General features: G+C 57.9%; 2 protein-coding genes across 7 annotated transcripts in view; one reads left to right on the forward strand and one right to left on the reverse strand.

Moving 5' to 3' along the window:
- Nucleotides 1–2,020: 2,020 nt before the first annotated feature.
- On the forward strand, nucleotides 2,021–5,608 carry CDPF1 (cysteine rich DPF motif domain containing 1). Of its 2 annotated transcripts, none has more exons than XM_001507907.4 (4): nucleotides 2,021–2,073; nucleotides 3,838–3,932; nucleotides 4,402–4,513; nucleotides 5,120–5,608. In XM_001507907.4, the coding sequence occupies exons 1-4, from the start codon at nucleotides 2,068–2,070 to the stop codon at nucleotides 5,264–5,266; spliced, it is 360 nt and encodes a 119-aa protein (XP_001507957.2). In that variant the 5' UTR covers nucleotides 2,021–2,067; the 3' UTR covers nucleotides 5,267–5,608. The 2 variants fall into 2 exon arrangements, with proteins under 2 accessions (XP_001507957.2, XP_007665224.1); XM_007667034.2 differs by having other exon boundaries at nucleotides 2,060–2,146.
- A 3,899-nt stretch (nucleotides 5,609–9,507) lies between these two features.
- Nucleotides 9,508–15,119, reverse strand: part of PPARA (peroxisome proliferator activated receptor alpha) — a 58,651-nt gene continuing 53,039 nt past the window's right edge. For all 5 annotated transcript variants that reach the window (XM_029078652.2, XM_029078650.2, XM_029078649.2 and 2 more), the window contains 2 exons: nucleotides 13,804–14,251; nucleotides 9,508–13,105 (listed from right to left, as the gene is read on the reverse strand). In XM_029078652.2, coding sequence (XP_028934485.1) covers nucleotides 12,858–13,105; nucleotides 13,804–14,251 — 696 coding nt within the window. In that variant the 3' untranslated portion in view covers nucleotides 9,508–12,857. The remainder of the gene's footprint in view (nucleotides 13,106–13,803; nucleotides 14,252–15,119) is intronic.

Here is a 15,119-nt window from a genome sequence, read left to right on the forward strand (position 1 = left end):
GGCCTCTCAATTATCTCATCTGTAAAGTGGGGATTTATTTTTTTTATGGTATATGTTAAGGGCTTACCATGTGCCAGACACTGTACTAAGCACTCGGGTAGATACCAGCTAATCCATGTCCCGCATGGGGCTCACAGTCTTATTCCCCAGCTGGAGCTGAATTTAACTTCAATTCAATCGATCAAGGGTATTTATTGAGTGCTTACTGTACGCCGGACACTGTCCTAAGCACTTGGGAGAGTGCAAAATAGGAATATAACGGACACATTCCCTGCCCACAGGGAGTTTACAATCTAGAGGGGGAGACAGGCATTAATACAAATAAATTACAGAGAGGGACATAAGTGACATGGGGCTGGGAGCACTCAGTTGAGTGTTTCTTGTGTGCAGGCCACTGTACTGAGTTTCCAGTCCTCTACCAGTCTTGACTACAGGCGGGAGAGCCAGGCAGAGGCCTGTCCATTCCTAGCCTGGCCAGTGGCTAGCGAGTGGAAGGCCACCTGCTACAAGTCAAAACTCCCCCGTGCTGGGCAGCAGCGGCACGGGAGACAATCGAGGGCCAAGACTCGAGTCTGCTGCGGGGAAGGAGGCAATGGTCCACCACTCCTGGATTTTCACCACGAAAACTCTCTGGATCCACCACCAGAACAATCGCAGATGGAGAGCGGGGCGTTCGGGGAGAGATGTGTCCATGGCGTTGCTATGGGTTGAAGACGACTCGACGGCATAAGACGAGAGTTTCCCAAGCACTTACTTAGTACAGTGCTCTGCCCACAGTATAAAGTCAATAAATGTGATTGACTGCGCTGCATATAATGAAAAAAAATGGAGGTATTTGCTAAGCGCTTCCTATGTTCCAGGCGCCATACTAAGCGCTGGGGTAGATACAAGTTAATCAGGTGGGACAAAGTCCCTGTCCCACATGGGGCTCGCAGTCTTCATCCCCAGTTTACAGTTGAGATAACTCAGGCACAGAGAAGTAAAGTGACTTGCCCAACGTCACTCAGCGGACAAGTGATGGAATCGGAATGAGAACCTTCTGAGTCCCAGATCCGTGCTCTATCCGCTACCCATGCGTGCAGGCCACCCACGGAGAAGCAGTGTGGCTCAGTGGAAGAGGCCAGGCTTGGGAGTCAGAGGTCGTGGGTCCTAATCCTGACGCCACCACTTAGCTGTGTGACCTTAAGCAAGTCACTTAACTCCTCCGCGCCTCAGTTACCGCATCTGTAATATGGGGATTAAGTCTTCGAGCCCCACGTGGGACAACTTGATGATCTGGAATCGATCCCGGCGCTTGGAACGGTGCTTGGCACATAGTAAGCAGTTACCAAATATCATCATCATTATTATTCTTATTCTCTCACAGTAAATAATCTCCCCCGATGAGACTGTAAGCCCGTTAAAGGGCAGGGACTGTATCTGTTACCGGTTTGTCCATTCCAAGCGCTTAGTACTGTGCTCTGCACATAGTAAGCGCTCAATAAATACTATTGAATGAATGAATGAATGAATGAATGAATGAAAATACACTGATTGATTAATTGATCTACTCAGCCGCTTAGTACAATGCCTGGCACACAAGCAAGCTCTTAACGAGTGCCAGAAAAGAACACTGTGAGCCCGTCATTGGGCAGGGATTGTCTCTATCTGTTGCCTAATTGTACGTTCCAAGCGCTCAGTAGAGTGCTCTGCACATAGTAAGCGCTCAATAAATACGATTGAATGAATGAACAAACCACAAAGCTCCCAAACCCCGCCAGGGGGCCCCCGAGCCCGGCCTGTCCCTTTAAGGGGGGGGGGGGGGCTGCGGTCACGCGATGCAGACGCAGAAGCCGGGAGTGCGCGTGCGCGGCGGCATAGGGTTTTTTCCCCCCCCCCCCGCCCTTCCCGAGGCGGGCGGGAGAGCGATGTGCGCATGCGCAACCGCGCAGGGGTTTTGGTTTTTTTCCCCTTTCCCCCGGCCGATGGAGAGAGCGATGTGCGCATGCGCGGGGGGCAGTTTTTTTTTTCTCCCCCCTCCCCCCTCCCGCGGAGGGGAATGCGCTGTGCGCGTGCGCGGAGAGCGGAATGGAGGTAAAAGCGTTTTTACTGAGCGCTTACTATGTGCAGAGCGCTACTTTGCACCGGAAAAGCGGGCGGAATCCAGGTCATTCCCTTCCCACCCTCGAGCTGGCTGTCGGCGGACCCTCTTTTCTTCTTTTTCTTTTCTATACGCTTAAGCAGCACGGTGCAGCGCACGGGCCTGGAAGTCAGAAGGGCCTGGGTTCTAATCCCGCCTCCGCCACATGTCTGCTCTGTGACCTTGGGCGAGGCACGTCACTTCTCCGGGCAGAAGCGACCTCAGCTGTAAAATGGGGATGAAGACCGGGAGCCCCACGGGGGGCAGGGGCTGTGTCCAACCCCATCTGTTTGTATAATAATAATGGGGGTATTTGTTAAGCGCTTACGATGTGCAAAGCACTTTTCTAAGTGCTGGGGGGATACAAGGTGATCAGGTCGTCGCACGTGGGGCTCCCAGTTTTAATTCCCATTTTATAGATACAGCTTGTATCTACCCCAGAGGTTAGGAAAGAGCCTGGCACATAGTAAGTGCTTAAATACCAACATTACAGATGAGGTAACTGAGGCACAGAGAGGTTAAGTGATTTGCCCAAGGTCACAAAGCAGACAAGTGGCAGAGCTGGGATTAGAACCCACGTCCTCTGACTCCAAAGCCCGTGCTCTTGCCACTAGACCATGCTGCTTCTCTGTGTGCTGAGGGAGAGTCCAATTGTAAGCACACAATAAATAGTAATTATGGTACTTGATAAGTGCTATGTGCCAAACCTTGTTCAAAGCTCTGGGGTTGATACAAGATCATCAGGTTGCACACAGTCTCTGTTCTACTTGGTGCTCACACTCTTAATCCCCATTTTACATATGGGGATTTTCAGCATGGCTCCATGGAAAGAGCCCGGGCTTGGGAGTCAGAGGCCATGGGTTCGAATCCCACTCTGCCACTTGTCAGCTGGGTGACTGTGGGCAAGTCACTTCACTTCTCTGGGCCTCAGTTCCCTCATCTGCAAAATGGGGATGAAGACCTTGAGCCTCATGTGGGACAACCTGATTACCCACTATCTCCCCCAGCGCTTGGAACAGTGCTCTGCACATAGTAAGCGCTTAACAAATACCAACATTATTATTTTACATATGAGGGAACCAAGGCCCAGAGAAGTGAAGCGATTTACCCACGGTCACACAGCAGACAACCGGCAGAGCCGGGATTAGAAGAGGGTGTCCAGGTCGGGTGCGGCCAGCCACGGTTTGGAGTCAAAAGTGCGTAGTTGGCCCTGAGCTGCCGGTTGTGGGGAACTGGGAGGGAGAGCGACTCGTTGGCATTGTAACGTACCGGGATTAGAACCCAGTTCCTCTCACTCTCAGGTCCGGGCTTTTTCCACCAGGCCACGCTGCTCCCCGTGCTGTCCTGTTGTCTTTTCCCAATCGTATTCATTCAGCTGTATTTACGGAGTGTTGACTGTGTGCACAGCACTGTACTAAATGCTTCATCGCGTAAGCGCTCATTGATAGATACCACTGACTCCCAGGCCTGGGCTCTCTCCACCAGGCCGCCCCGCTTCTCATGCTGCCCGATAAGCACCGCCGATGAACGCGGACCGAGCAGAGGGGGTGGGGGAGTAGTGCCGTCGGCCGGGGAGGAGGAGGAGGAAGGTGTGAGGGGGTGAGGGATTCCCATTTTCTCGGTCCCACCGCCCGCGTTGAGGCGGGGGAAGGCGGGAGCACAGAGGCGCCCGCTTCCACGGCAGAGCCGAACCCCCCCCTCCCCCGTCCCGTTGGCAGATGGCGTCGGCGGGGCTGTTCGAGTGCCGGCTGTGCGGCCTGTCGGCCCCCTACGGCTACGTGGGACGCAGGCCGCCCGACTCGCGCTCCGTCGTGTGAGTGGACCCTCCTCCTCGGCACCGCCCGTGGCGGGCCGAGGCCCCTGAAGGCGAGGGGGGCGGCCCCGGGCCCGGAGGGTCCGAACCCCGCGAGCACAGCGGTCCCGGGGGCGGGTGCGCTTCCCCGCCGTGGGCCGCTGCTCGGCGTCCGGCTGTTGTCCTTCCGGTCCCCCCGCGGGGCTCCCGGGCACACCGGGGCACGGGGACGCCGGCCCCGGGGGCAGACCGAGGGCGCGGACCCAAGTCCCTCGCCTCCCGACCGGGGGCGGTCTCCCAGCGGAAAGGGTCCGTCGCGACTCCGGCCTCGGACCCCTCCCGCCTGCCGGCCCGGACCGAGGCACACCGCCCGCGGCCGGCTCGGGTCCGGGCGACCCCGGGGGCGGCCGGGAAGGAGGGGTTCGGGGGTCAGGGCCGGCCTCCGCGGGGGCAGATCACGCGCTGACCTCTGGCCCCTGTCCCCGAGCAGCCTGCTGGAGGAGAGCTACGTCACGCGGGACCCGTTCGCCCCCGGCAAGGACAAGTTCCTCGTCGTCGGCTCCCGGTGCGGTCTGTGTGACAAGCCCGTGTGCGCGGGCCCGGTGAGTGGCAGTCGGTCGTACGTACTGAGCGCTCGCTGCGTGCGGAGCACCGTACCGAGCCCTTGGGGGAGTACGACGCTCAACGGGACGGACGCGTTCCCTGTCCGCGGGCCCGCGGCTCCCCCCGGCAAGAGTCCCCGTTTGCGTGGGAGCCCTGAGCTGCCTGATGAGGAAGAGTTGACTCTCCTCTGCATTTTTTTATTTTATGCTACGTGTTACGCTCGTACTGTGCGTGGAACGCTGTTCGAAGTGCTGGGGAAGGTACGGGTTAATCGGCTCGGACGCAGTCCCCGTCTCTCCTGGGGCTCACAGCCTAACTAGGTGGGAGAAGGGGTATCAGAACAGTGCTCGGCACATAGTAAGCGCTTATCAAAGAAGTTTTTTTAAAAAGGGGTGGAGGTAGATACCTCAGGGACCAGAACGAGCGAGGGAGCAGTGGCTTAGGCTGACACATTGGGGAGTGGGACGGATTAATCACGGCAGACCTCCCGTGTCTTTTTACAATTGGAACGGGTGGGCGCAGAAAGGTCGGGGGGTTGAGGCTGCGGTGGCTGGCCAGACCCGGGCCTAACCTCTCTTCCCTCTTCCCTGTCCTTTGGCTTCCAGGGATGCAGCTTGTTCTACTCCAAGCGGTTCTGCCTGCCCTGCACTTGGGAAAACATCGACGCGTTCCCCCGGGAAATCCGCCACGATCTGGAGAAGAAGAGAGCCGAGACGAAGCCCTCGTCCAAAAAACCGGACTCGAGGACGTGAGCGGGTGGGATTGGCGGCCGGCAGGCGGGGTCGGGGAGGCGACGCGCGGCCTGGAGCTGGGCCGTTCCCAAGAGCCCGGAGCGCCCCCGTGGACCGACCCCCGCCCTCCCGGACCTTCCGCGGGCCACAGTCCGCCGTGGTCAGGGCTGGGTGGTCCCCACGCTCTCCGTGACACCCCCCTCACCCACCTTCCCTAGGCCATGAAGGCGGGCCCTCCTTTCCCAGTGCTTTTTCTCATCAACATTGTGAGTAGAGAGGAGGAGGCGACGAAGGAAGGGGCTGGGGGGGAGCGGAATTTGGGGCAGCGGGTTATCGGAATAAATAGATTCCAAAACCCCGGTCGGCCTCTGTCTCTGCGAGTGTTATTGCGGCCCGACGGGGGTTCCAGTGGCCAACCGGAGGCTGGAAGGTGGTGGGGAAGGTCTTGGGGTCTCTGGGGAACGGTAGCTGGGCTCTCTCCGGGTGGAAGGGGGCACCCACGACGCTGGAAAGATGCCGGTAGCACCCCTTCCCAGTCAACACACGCGTCACGGAGACGGACGAACCGCGGTTTCGCCGAGTGGCATTCATAAACTGGGTTTCGGTCGGTCCCCGCCCCCGTTCGCGATCCCGTCCCATCCAGGGCATTCCGGGAGCCCGCCCGGCCCCGGCGGGGACCGCCCGTCCGCCTCCCGCCTCCCGTACCAATCGCTCTCCGGCCGACTTTAAAAAATAGTTTATTTCTTAAACCGTTAAGGCAAAACCGTACCTTGAGATTACTCTTGACATTCATCAGTCTCACAGTGTGACTTCCGAGCGCATCGGTTTATCTGAGGTCAGGCCCTGGCTCGCCCGTCCTCCTGGATTCCGAACGGGGGACGGGGCAGCGGGAGAAGGCCGGGGGCGCGGTCACGTGGAGGGGTTTTTGCGGGTGGCTCTATTGGCTCTGAGCGAATAGGCCGGAGGGATTCGAGCGCCGCCCGCCCCTTCCGCCCTCCCACCTCTCCCTCCCCTCTCCGCCCCCACGGCCACCCCTCTCCCCATCCTGCGCCTCCCGCAGCCCACTAGCGAGGGAACCTGAGTTAGCGGTCTCGTCCGGGGAAGACCCTCGGGCCTAGGGGCTACTTTTTTGCTCAGCGGTACTTGCTACCGATGTGTCCGATGTTTCTCCCTCGAGCCAGAGCCGTCGGGAAGTCAAAGGTGGCAGCAAAAAGTGGCAGAGGGAAAGAGCGAGGTGGGGGTCGGGGGTGTTGATGGCCCAGCTGGGGCCTAGAATGGACGTCTCCATCTGGGCCCAGGCGCACAGAGTCCCTGTGATGAGTGGTTCGGTCCAACGGCTTCTTAGTGGTCTTTATGGAACGGCCTGCTCAGCCTGGAGGACCCATCTCTGGATCCCGAGGGGGAGGGAAGGGTGGGAATTTTCTCTGAGCATCTTGGAAGACTTCAGGAGTGAACCACTCTTCACTGCTTTGGGAGAATTCTCTTTCCCGATTAGTAGTGTTACAAGTAGTGTCCTTGCTCGTTTAGTAATAACGTCCGGATCGTAATCACTAAAGACGTAGCTGGGAAAGGTCGCGCGAGTCGTGACGATGCCAACGATCCAGCACACGGGGCTCGGTCGGGCCCGGGGAGGCCGGTGGCCCAGCCGGCCCGGGACGGGCGTCCGGGGTTGGTACTGGCGGCGCCTCCGGCCCCGCAGCCGTGGGCCACGGCTCGGAAGCGGCCCCGGGTTCACGGGGACTCGAGGGGTGGAGGTTCGGCGGCCCTGGGTGAGATAGAGTGCCCCGGGCTCGGGCGGGTGCCCGCCCGAGGTCCGTCAGGTGTCGCTCCTTGCCCGGCGAGGGCCGCCCCACGGTGCCAGTCGGGGCCGTCCGATCCCGGCCTCCCTCCACGCTCCTCCTGCAAACGAGGTTTAGTCCCGAGAGGACTGCCACTCGAATCGACTGAGAGGGTCTGGCTGGCGTAGACCCCCTAAGACACTTGGAGACCTCCAGGCCACGGTCAGCCGGCCCCCCCGCCACGGAAGCCGGGGATCCAAATGGCAAGGCAAAGGCCAAGATACCCCCGAGACTGCCTCCTCCTCTTGCCCATGCTGGCCCGTCTTCCCCCCGGCCCCGGGGTTAGTCTGAGCTGCCCGGTGGACACGTCCGAGCTCGGGGCGGGAAAGGGCCCGAGGACCGGGGGACCGGCTGGGAGGGCTTCTGGTTTCGGCCGCTGACGTCGCCGGGGGGGCTTTCACCCTGCACCGCCCGCGGGGGGAGGTTGCCTGCCCCCATCTTTCCGACACTACGCCTCTATGGGAGCCGCGCGTTTGCATCAGGAGCGGAAGTGAGTCGCTTGGAGCAGAGTCCAGGGTCCCAAGAGAGCGCTGGCTTAGTGTGGGATTCAGCGCTAATCACGGGGAGCAGCGACAGTACGCAACTGGAGTTTTGGAAGTTGAGGGAAGGCGCTGAGCACCATTCCGCGGGCCTCGGGGAGCGGCCGAATTACTTCCGGAGCCCTGCCTGAATGGCCCGGGTTGGAGGGAGGGGGGATTTTAGGGTGCAGGAGATGCGAGGTGGGATTTCTCGTGCAGCCACACCGGGGTCTCCCCTTTAGCAGCTTTGCCTCGCCCCGAGAATTCTGCTAAGAAGACGAGGGAGGGAAGGGGGAACGGGAGGGGGTCTGCTTTGATTTTCACCTCCCAAGCCGGCTTTCTCCCGTCTCCCCGCTAGAAGCGGAACCCGATCTTTTTTAATCACACCAAAATTAGTTCATGATAAAAATCAACAGAGGAATGGGAGGCTTTTTTGTCGTTGTTCCTTTTGTTTTTAGCGAGGAGTCTTGGTTCGCAATTTGAAAATTCCCTAAGGATGTTTTCACTCTGCCTCGGGGAGACTGACCTCCAGATCTTGGTGTCGGGAAAATGGTTTCGAATGAGGTCCAACGTCTTTCAGGGGACTCTGCTTTGGTCTGTTCAGGTTTTGCTTCGGATTCTAAGGAATGTTCGTCAAAAAAGGACTTCCAAAGTGTGGAAAGGTTCAGAATCACGACTCGATGCCATAGTACAATCACTTATTACACACTAGGAGAGTCATCCGTATAAAAGAAAATTTCAGTGCACCAGGCCCCAGAGTATTACCCAATACCGAGGAATAATTTTAAAACATCCTGCGAGGAATAACATCAGCATCATTTTCTTCTACCAAGTGTCACATAAACCCTCCCCTCCCAACTCACGAAGTCTTTAAAAAAGGAGTCACAGGTTAACTTCCCTACCACGTTCACTGAACTGAGATCCTGGGGGCTAAATTATGGCTAAGACAGTTGCCGGACACTCCCAATCTCAGGTTTTCCTTAGCTTCCCGGCAAGTCACAGGTTTGTGAGAAGACCACACCGTTGGGGGTGATGAAACTGTATCCTAAGGCCTTTGTGAATTAAATCTACACATTTTACTGCTGAGAACACACCTGTGTCTACCTTTCTAGCTTTTCTGATAAAGTCTTCACTGGCTCCATGAAAAGAATGCAAAGAACCCGATTCTGCAAAACTGAGGTTCTCCAAAGGAATCATATTCTCTAAACACTGAACATCTTCATGAAAATGAAATTTGGCCTAAGGAAAGCAATTCATCTCTAGACAGATAAAAAACAAGAAGGGAATTCTGGGCACTAACGAGGATGGTCCAGCGGGGAGCGGGTGGACATTAGCCGGCTAACGGGCTAAGGGCTACCTAGAGTGATCTAGAAGGGAAACGTGATACGAAAGAGTCGATGAAGGGCTTTTTTTTTTTTGAGTACTTTCTTTAAACTGTTTCAAATCTGCTTCACTTTCAATCCGGTGAGTTTCAAAACATGTCTGCACCCTGACCTTGGGGAAGTCACTTCACCTCTCTGGGCCTCGATTCCCTCATCTGTAAAATAGGGATTAAGACTGTGAGCCCCATGTGGGACAGGGACTGTGTCCAACCTGATCAACCTGTATCTACCCTAGTGCTTAGAACAATGCTTGGCACATAGGAAGCGCTTAACAAATACCATTATTATCTTCCTTATCATTATTGGACAGCACTGGGTAGGAAAGGGAGGGCACATTTTTCACTTTTAAAAGGAAAAAAAACCCCAAACCACACAAGATGCAGGTAACTTCCTTCTGTGACACCCTGTTAATTCCACTAATGCTCTTCTCAGACCCATCTTTAGCAAAATATAAACTACACTCATTTCTTCCAAACTTGCCTCAAACGTATCAAGGAAATGTTAGAGAAATGAGGGTGAGAAAATTCAAAGATAAATCTTTTACTTCTGAGTTTCCGGAACAATATGTGCCCAATCCCTGACACCCTGACAGGAGGAGCTGTTCGGAAGGGAATCCTATCTCAGCTACAGCTTGCTCTTCCCTGAGAAAGATGCAACAGATGAAAGAGTGGAGACCTGTGGCTAATTTGGGCCATTTTTGCGGGGGAAAAATTGTCTTCATTGAGCAGGGAAGGACAAGTTTCAAACTCTCAGGGGGCAAAATTGTGAAAAACCGAAGGAGTGGGGAAGAAGGTTTGGGGATGGCGACTCTTTCCAGATTTTCCCCTTACGAAAGAGTGAGTGAAGATAGGGGGCTGCTACGTCAGCAGCGCATGGAATGTGGGTTCGTCCCGTCCGGTCAGTACAGGGGATGCTCCTTCGCCCTTCTGACTTCGAAAGATCTCCGAGATCCGAGGGACACGTCGAGCCCCTGTTGAGCATGGATGGAGAACCTAAGGCACAGAATTATTTAAGGCCCCAGATGGCTGAATCCCCCTTTCTTCCTCGAACCCCTTCATGGACCACATCTCTTCTTTCAGGGCCCCGTGATAACAGCAGAGAGGGCCAATGTGGGGAAAAGGGGCACTCGGAAAACACTGCCGACCGAGCCGGGAGGCAGTCGCAGGACCGTCTCCCCCTCTAGACTTTCGGCCCTATGCCAGTGTGGCCCATCCTCGGGGTTTTGTTCTCCGGAAGACGTCGCCCCTCACGTGCTGTTGGCCAAGGTTTGCTACGGCAGATGGAAACACCCCGACGGTTCCTTCGCCCCGACCCAGCACCGCTGCCAGAGGGACAGCCCGGGCTCAAATCCTCGCCCCGTCAGACCCGTGGGGTCATCTGGGGCAAGTTCCTCGACCTCTCCGCCTTCCGGTTGGATGCGGAACGGAGGAAAAGTCAAGAGAGCCTCCCTGAGGAATGGTCGGGCCGTGGGGCCCGGGGCCGCTGCCAGGATGCGATGGAAAGAGAATGTGATTTCCATTAATGACGATGAAAAGAACGTTTTGCATCTTGTGACCTCCTCTGGATCGACTCGCTGGTGGCTCACGAGCAAGATTTTTGGCGGGGAATAGAGTTGAGGGTGACGTAATTGACCAGCTTGCTAGTCTCAGAAAATCTCAGAAAGCCTGCTCAGCATCCAGCCCGGGGAACAGCAAGCGTTCCCCTTGGGACGCTTGATTTGGGTGACTGACAGCATAGTTGAAATTACGTTTTGGCAGAGATCTGAAAATAAGGCGGGCATTTTCAGAAAAGAAGTTATCAAAAGGCCTGTACAGCACGGAACAGGCCACCGGTCGGTCTTTGTGTTTCCTGTTAAACCGCCGGGCTGGCTAAAGGGCACAACTGAGCCCGATTTGGGACCGCTTTGGGCACTGGGGGCATTATAGTTGTGACTGAGGGCCAGGCACTGGACAGAGAGAGGCCCTCGTCCCTGTTCTCACAGCCCATGGCTCGCCCAGGCCGCTCGGCGGGACCGCAGCACCGAGGGGGGGAAGGGCAAGTCGTTCCCAGCCTCTCGACCTCCACCCCTGGCATTCTCAGCTCCTTTAAACTCCAGTTCCCGGGACTCCTCCCAACCGGGTCTTTTCCTCCGTCTAAGGGCCACCCTCGGCCCTTATAAATGCGCTAACCCACCTGCCTGCTCAGAATGAAAGATGAAAAAGCCCCGACCGGGTAGACGCTCCCGGCTCTATCCCGTGAGCCCTGCCTGCCCGCGGATCCGTCCCCGGTCGTTTCCTCGGCCAGGGTCGCGGAAGGCTGCAGGGCACCCGTGCCTTGGCCGAGCAGACCAGCAAGGGTCGTCAGGGCCAAAACAGACTATTTCTATGGCGCAAAAAGAAGGAATCAGCGGGGTGACCCCGACACGGGAAGCACGGAGGACTAACTCCGAAGATCAGCTAAGTGCCGGCGACGCTCCCACCACGGGAGGCTATTCTTTTCGCTCTTTTCTAGAGGGGCAAGGCGATTCAGTGACGCTCCTTGGCGGGCCAGCCGCCGGGAGCTGGGGGGAAGGGAGGGGAGGGATGGTCAGTGGTCGATGGCTGCCGGAAAGAGACAACCCGGGACAGTTCTGACCCTCCTGAGCGAAGATGCCCATCCGTCTGGGCTCTCGGGAGAGGCCTGACTGATCCGGAACGAGTTCTGCGGTTCCTGTGGAAGCCCCAGAGCCCCTCGAATCTGGACGGGTTTTCTGGAGACGGTTTCCAGAGGAACAATCCGTTTCTGACCCAGATTTGCCCGGGCAGTGGTCTTCCCGCTCGACCCCAGACCGGCCCGGCTCTGTCGGGGGACCACCCGGCCGGAGCCCGGATGCCGGCATGTTCACCCGACGGACGGGCCTCGGTGCCCTCGAGGCGGCTGCCGGTGGCTCCCGCGGGCTGGTGGTGCCGCGGTGATGTTGGGGGGTGTGGGAGGGTGGCGGGGGGCGGTGAGGGGCCGGGGGTGGGGTGTCTGGCGAGCTTGCTCAGCTCGCTCTCGGGTCCGTTCTAGGAAGACTTGGCCACAGTGCATCGGGGCCCAAGTCCGGAGCCACCCGCACCCATTGGGAAAACCAGCCTCTCGCCCGCTGCCCGCTCCGGCCCGGAAACCGGGCAGAGCGGCTTTTCTCCGTGCGGTTTCGCCCGGGGACACTTTCAAAACCCCTTCGGTCCTACTAAGGTCGAAATGAGCAGTGCCGCTTGGCCCGTACGGCAGGTGGATGCGGAAGAATTGAGGTCTGCCGAATCCTTCCCGGCCCTGAAAGGCCCGGGCCTCGGCCGCCCCCAGATTTACGGCATTATGCGAGTTACCAGAAAGTGCTGACGGGCTCTCACGGGGACGGGGGGCAGAGGGGGTGGGGGTGAGGGCGCCGGAAGGAGGGGTAGGCACAAGTGGGGCGGGCCCGGATGGAGGTGACCGATTTGTTAAGCAAATTCTCTAACCATCTAACACAATATAAATAGACCCCGCGTCGCTCCAAACCGGGAGAGGGATCGGAAGCCGGAGCGACTCATCTGATCGTACGTCACCCTCGGCTGTTTTCCCGCCTCGCCCCGCCGCCGATTCCAAATCCACTCTCACCGGCTCTGGGGCGGGTTGGCGGCTCTCTGAGAAGGAGTCGCTTACGAAACCGACCCAAGCACGCGGGCACACAAACACACACCCGTGCGAGCACCCGCCACGTACAACGGGGGTGGGGGCGGAGGCGGCGGGGGCCCGTTTCCTACGGTCTGGGTTTCTCGGGCTCTAGCTTGACGTCCCCTGCCGATTGTGACCCCCGCGGTCCCTCTGGCTCCCATCCCAGGGGGATCTTGCCGATGGCTTCCGACGGGACGGAGGCGTTTCCCGACCCGCACGGCTAATACATGTCCCTGTAGATTTCCTGCAGCAAAGGGTGGAGGGGCGCGTCCGATTCTGTCTTTTTAATGACCTGGACCAGCTGAGCGTGCTCCGTGACCAGCTGCCGGAGGTCGGCCATCTTCTGGAGGAGTTTGGGGAAGAGGAAGACGTCGTCGGGGTGGTTGCTCTGCAGGTGGAGTTTGAGCACGTGCACGATTCCCTCCTGCATTTTTTCAATGTGCCCCACGTTGACGAGGCCAGGGCGATCTGTTCTCCGGCCAAAGACAAGGAGGAGGGGGCAAGTCAGCCAGAGCTGCCGGGGGAGGGTCGGGTCGCCTCGGAACCGGCCCCACCCTCCCGGGGGACGTCCCTCCCTCCGGGCGAGTCTCCGCGGTCCCGGCCCCGGGTGGGTGGGGGGCGGTCGGGGCCCGGCTGCGGGGAACTGAGCGGACCGAGTCCCCGACTCGCTCGACGTCACCGAGGGCCTCGGTGGCCCGGTCCAAACTAGTAGGTGGTTTGCCTTCCTGATGCCCTGAGGGCTCACTGGAGAATGCCGACTGTCCGGCCAGCAGCCGACCCCGGGCACGGATAACGGCAGGCCTGTCCACTCGTGGCTGCTCCGGCCTGGCTCAGATTCTAAGGAGGCTTCTCTTTTACGCCATAAAGCACTTTTCTGAGAAGGGCAGGGCAGTGCCCACAGGGGCGGTGGGATCCGATGGCAGGGTAGGGCGCTTTCTGCCTCCCTGGCACCGCACGCTTCGCTCTCCTAATGGCAACTTTCTCAATGTCCTTCAATCTCGTCTATCTCGCCGTCGGTCTCTCGCCCACGTCCCGCCTCTGGCCTAGAACGCCTTCCTTCCTCATATCCGACAGCAGCAGACGGGCCCACCGTCTCCATCTGCCCCCTCCCCTTTGGTCTGCGAGATTCCCCGGGCGCACCGCCGCGCCGCCGGAGAGAGACTCACCTCCGCAACAAATGATGGCCGCCACGAAGAGGGAGATGTCGCTGTCGTCCAGCTCCAAGGCGTTGAACTTCATGGCGAAGTCGAACTTGGGCTCCATGATGTCGCAGAACGGCTTACGCAGGCTCTTGAGGAACTCCCGGGTGATGAAGCCGCTGCCGTAGGCCACCAGCATCCCGTCCTTGTTCATCACCGAGGCCAGCATGGCGAAGATGGCTTCGTACACGCCGTACTTGAGCAGCGTCACCTGGTCGTTCAAGTCCAGGCCGGCGAAGCCGGGGATCGACTTGGCAAACTCCGTGAGTTCCGTCACCGTCTCCACCGACGTGCACTGGCAGCAGTGAAAGATGCGCACTTCGGCCTCTTTGTTTTGAATCCCGTTGGCCACGAGTTTGGCCACCAGGGTCTTCTCTGCCATACACAGCGTTTCCATGTCGTGGATGACAAAAGGCTGAGAGAGAGAAAGAGAGAAAAAGAGAGGAGGGAGGGAGAGAGAGACAGAGATGCTAAAACACGAGCCTGAATAGTCCGCCTTCATAGGGCGCACTTTTTGTTGTTTTTATGGTATTTGTTAGGTGCTTACTATGTGCCAGTCACCTCAATAAGCGCTGGGGTAGACATATGCTAATCAGTTTGGATACAGTTCCTGTCCCACATGGGGCTCACAGTCTTAATCCCCATTTTCCAGGTGAGGGAACTGAGGTCCAGAACAGCGTTGAGGCCAGAGGAGTGGGGAGAAGGGGCGGGGGAAGCCACCCCATTCCTTCCCCTCCTTCCTCGCACCTCCCTCGCCATTTCTTCCTTCTTCCCTCCTGTTTCCCGGGCTTCACATCGGAGGTTGGGTCTAATCTCCAAAGGACCATCCTGGCCTCCTAATGCATCTTGACCATCTCCCCGTGGCCACGGATTCCTTCCTTGGAAGCCAAGGCGCTATTTGGGGTGTGTGATCGTCCCCACTCAATAGGAGCAGAAGGGTTGTAGGCACCCTACAAGGAAGCTCCTTGAGGGCAGGAAGGGGCCTTGTCTTTGGCGTCCATGGTGCTCTCCCAAGCTCTGCCCCTTGTCTGCTGTGTGACCTTGGGCAAGTTACTTAACTTCTCTCTGCCTCAGGTCCCTCATCGTAAAATGGGTATTAAGACCGTGAGCCCCATGTGGGACAGGAACCGTGTCCAACCTGATTAGCTTGGATCTACCCCAGCGCTTGGAATAGGGCTTGACACACAGTAAGCGCTTAACAAATACCGTCGTTATTAAGGCCGTTGACTGACCGACTGATTGACTGACCGATTACCACAGAGGCAGGGTACTGCCAGTACCAA

Source organism: Ornithorhynchus anatinus, chromosome 14, assembly GCF_004115215.2.
Source record: "Ornithorhynchus anatinus isolate Pmale09 chromosome 14, mOrnAna1.pri.v4, whole genome shotgun sequence".
Classification (NCBI taxonomy): Eukaryota; Metazoa; Chordata; class Mammalia; order Monotremata; family Ornithorhynchidae; genus Ornithorhynchus; species Ornithorhynchus anatinus.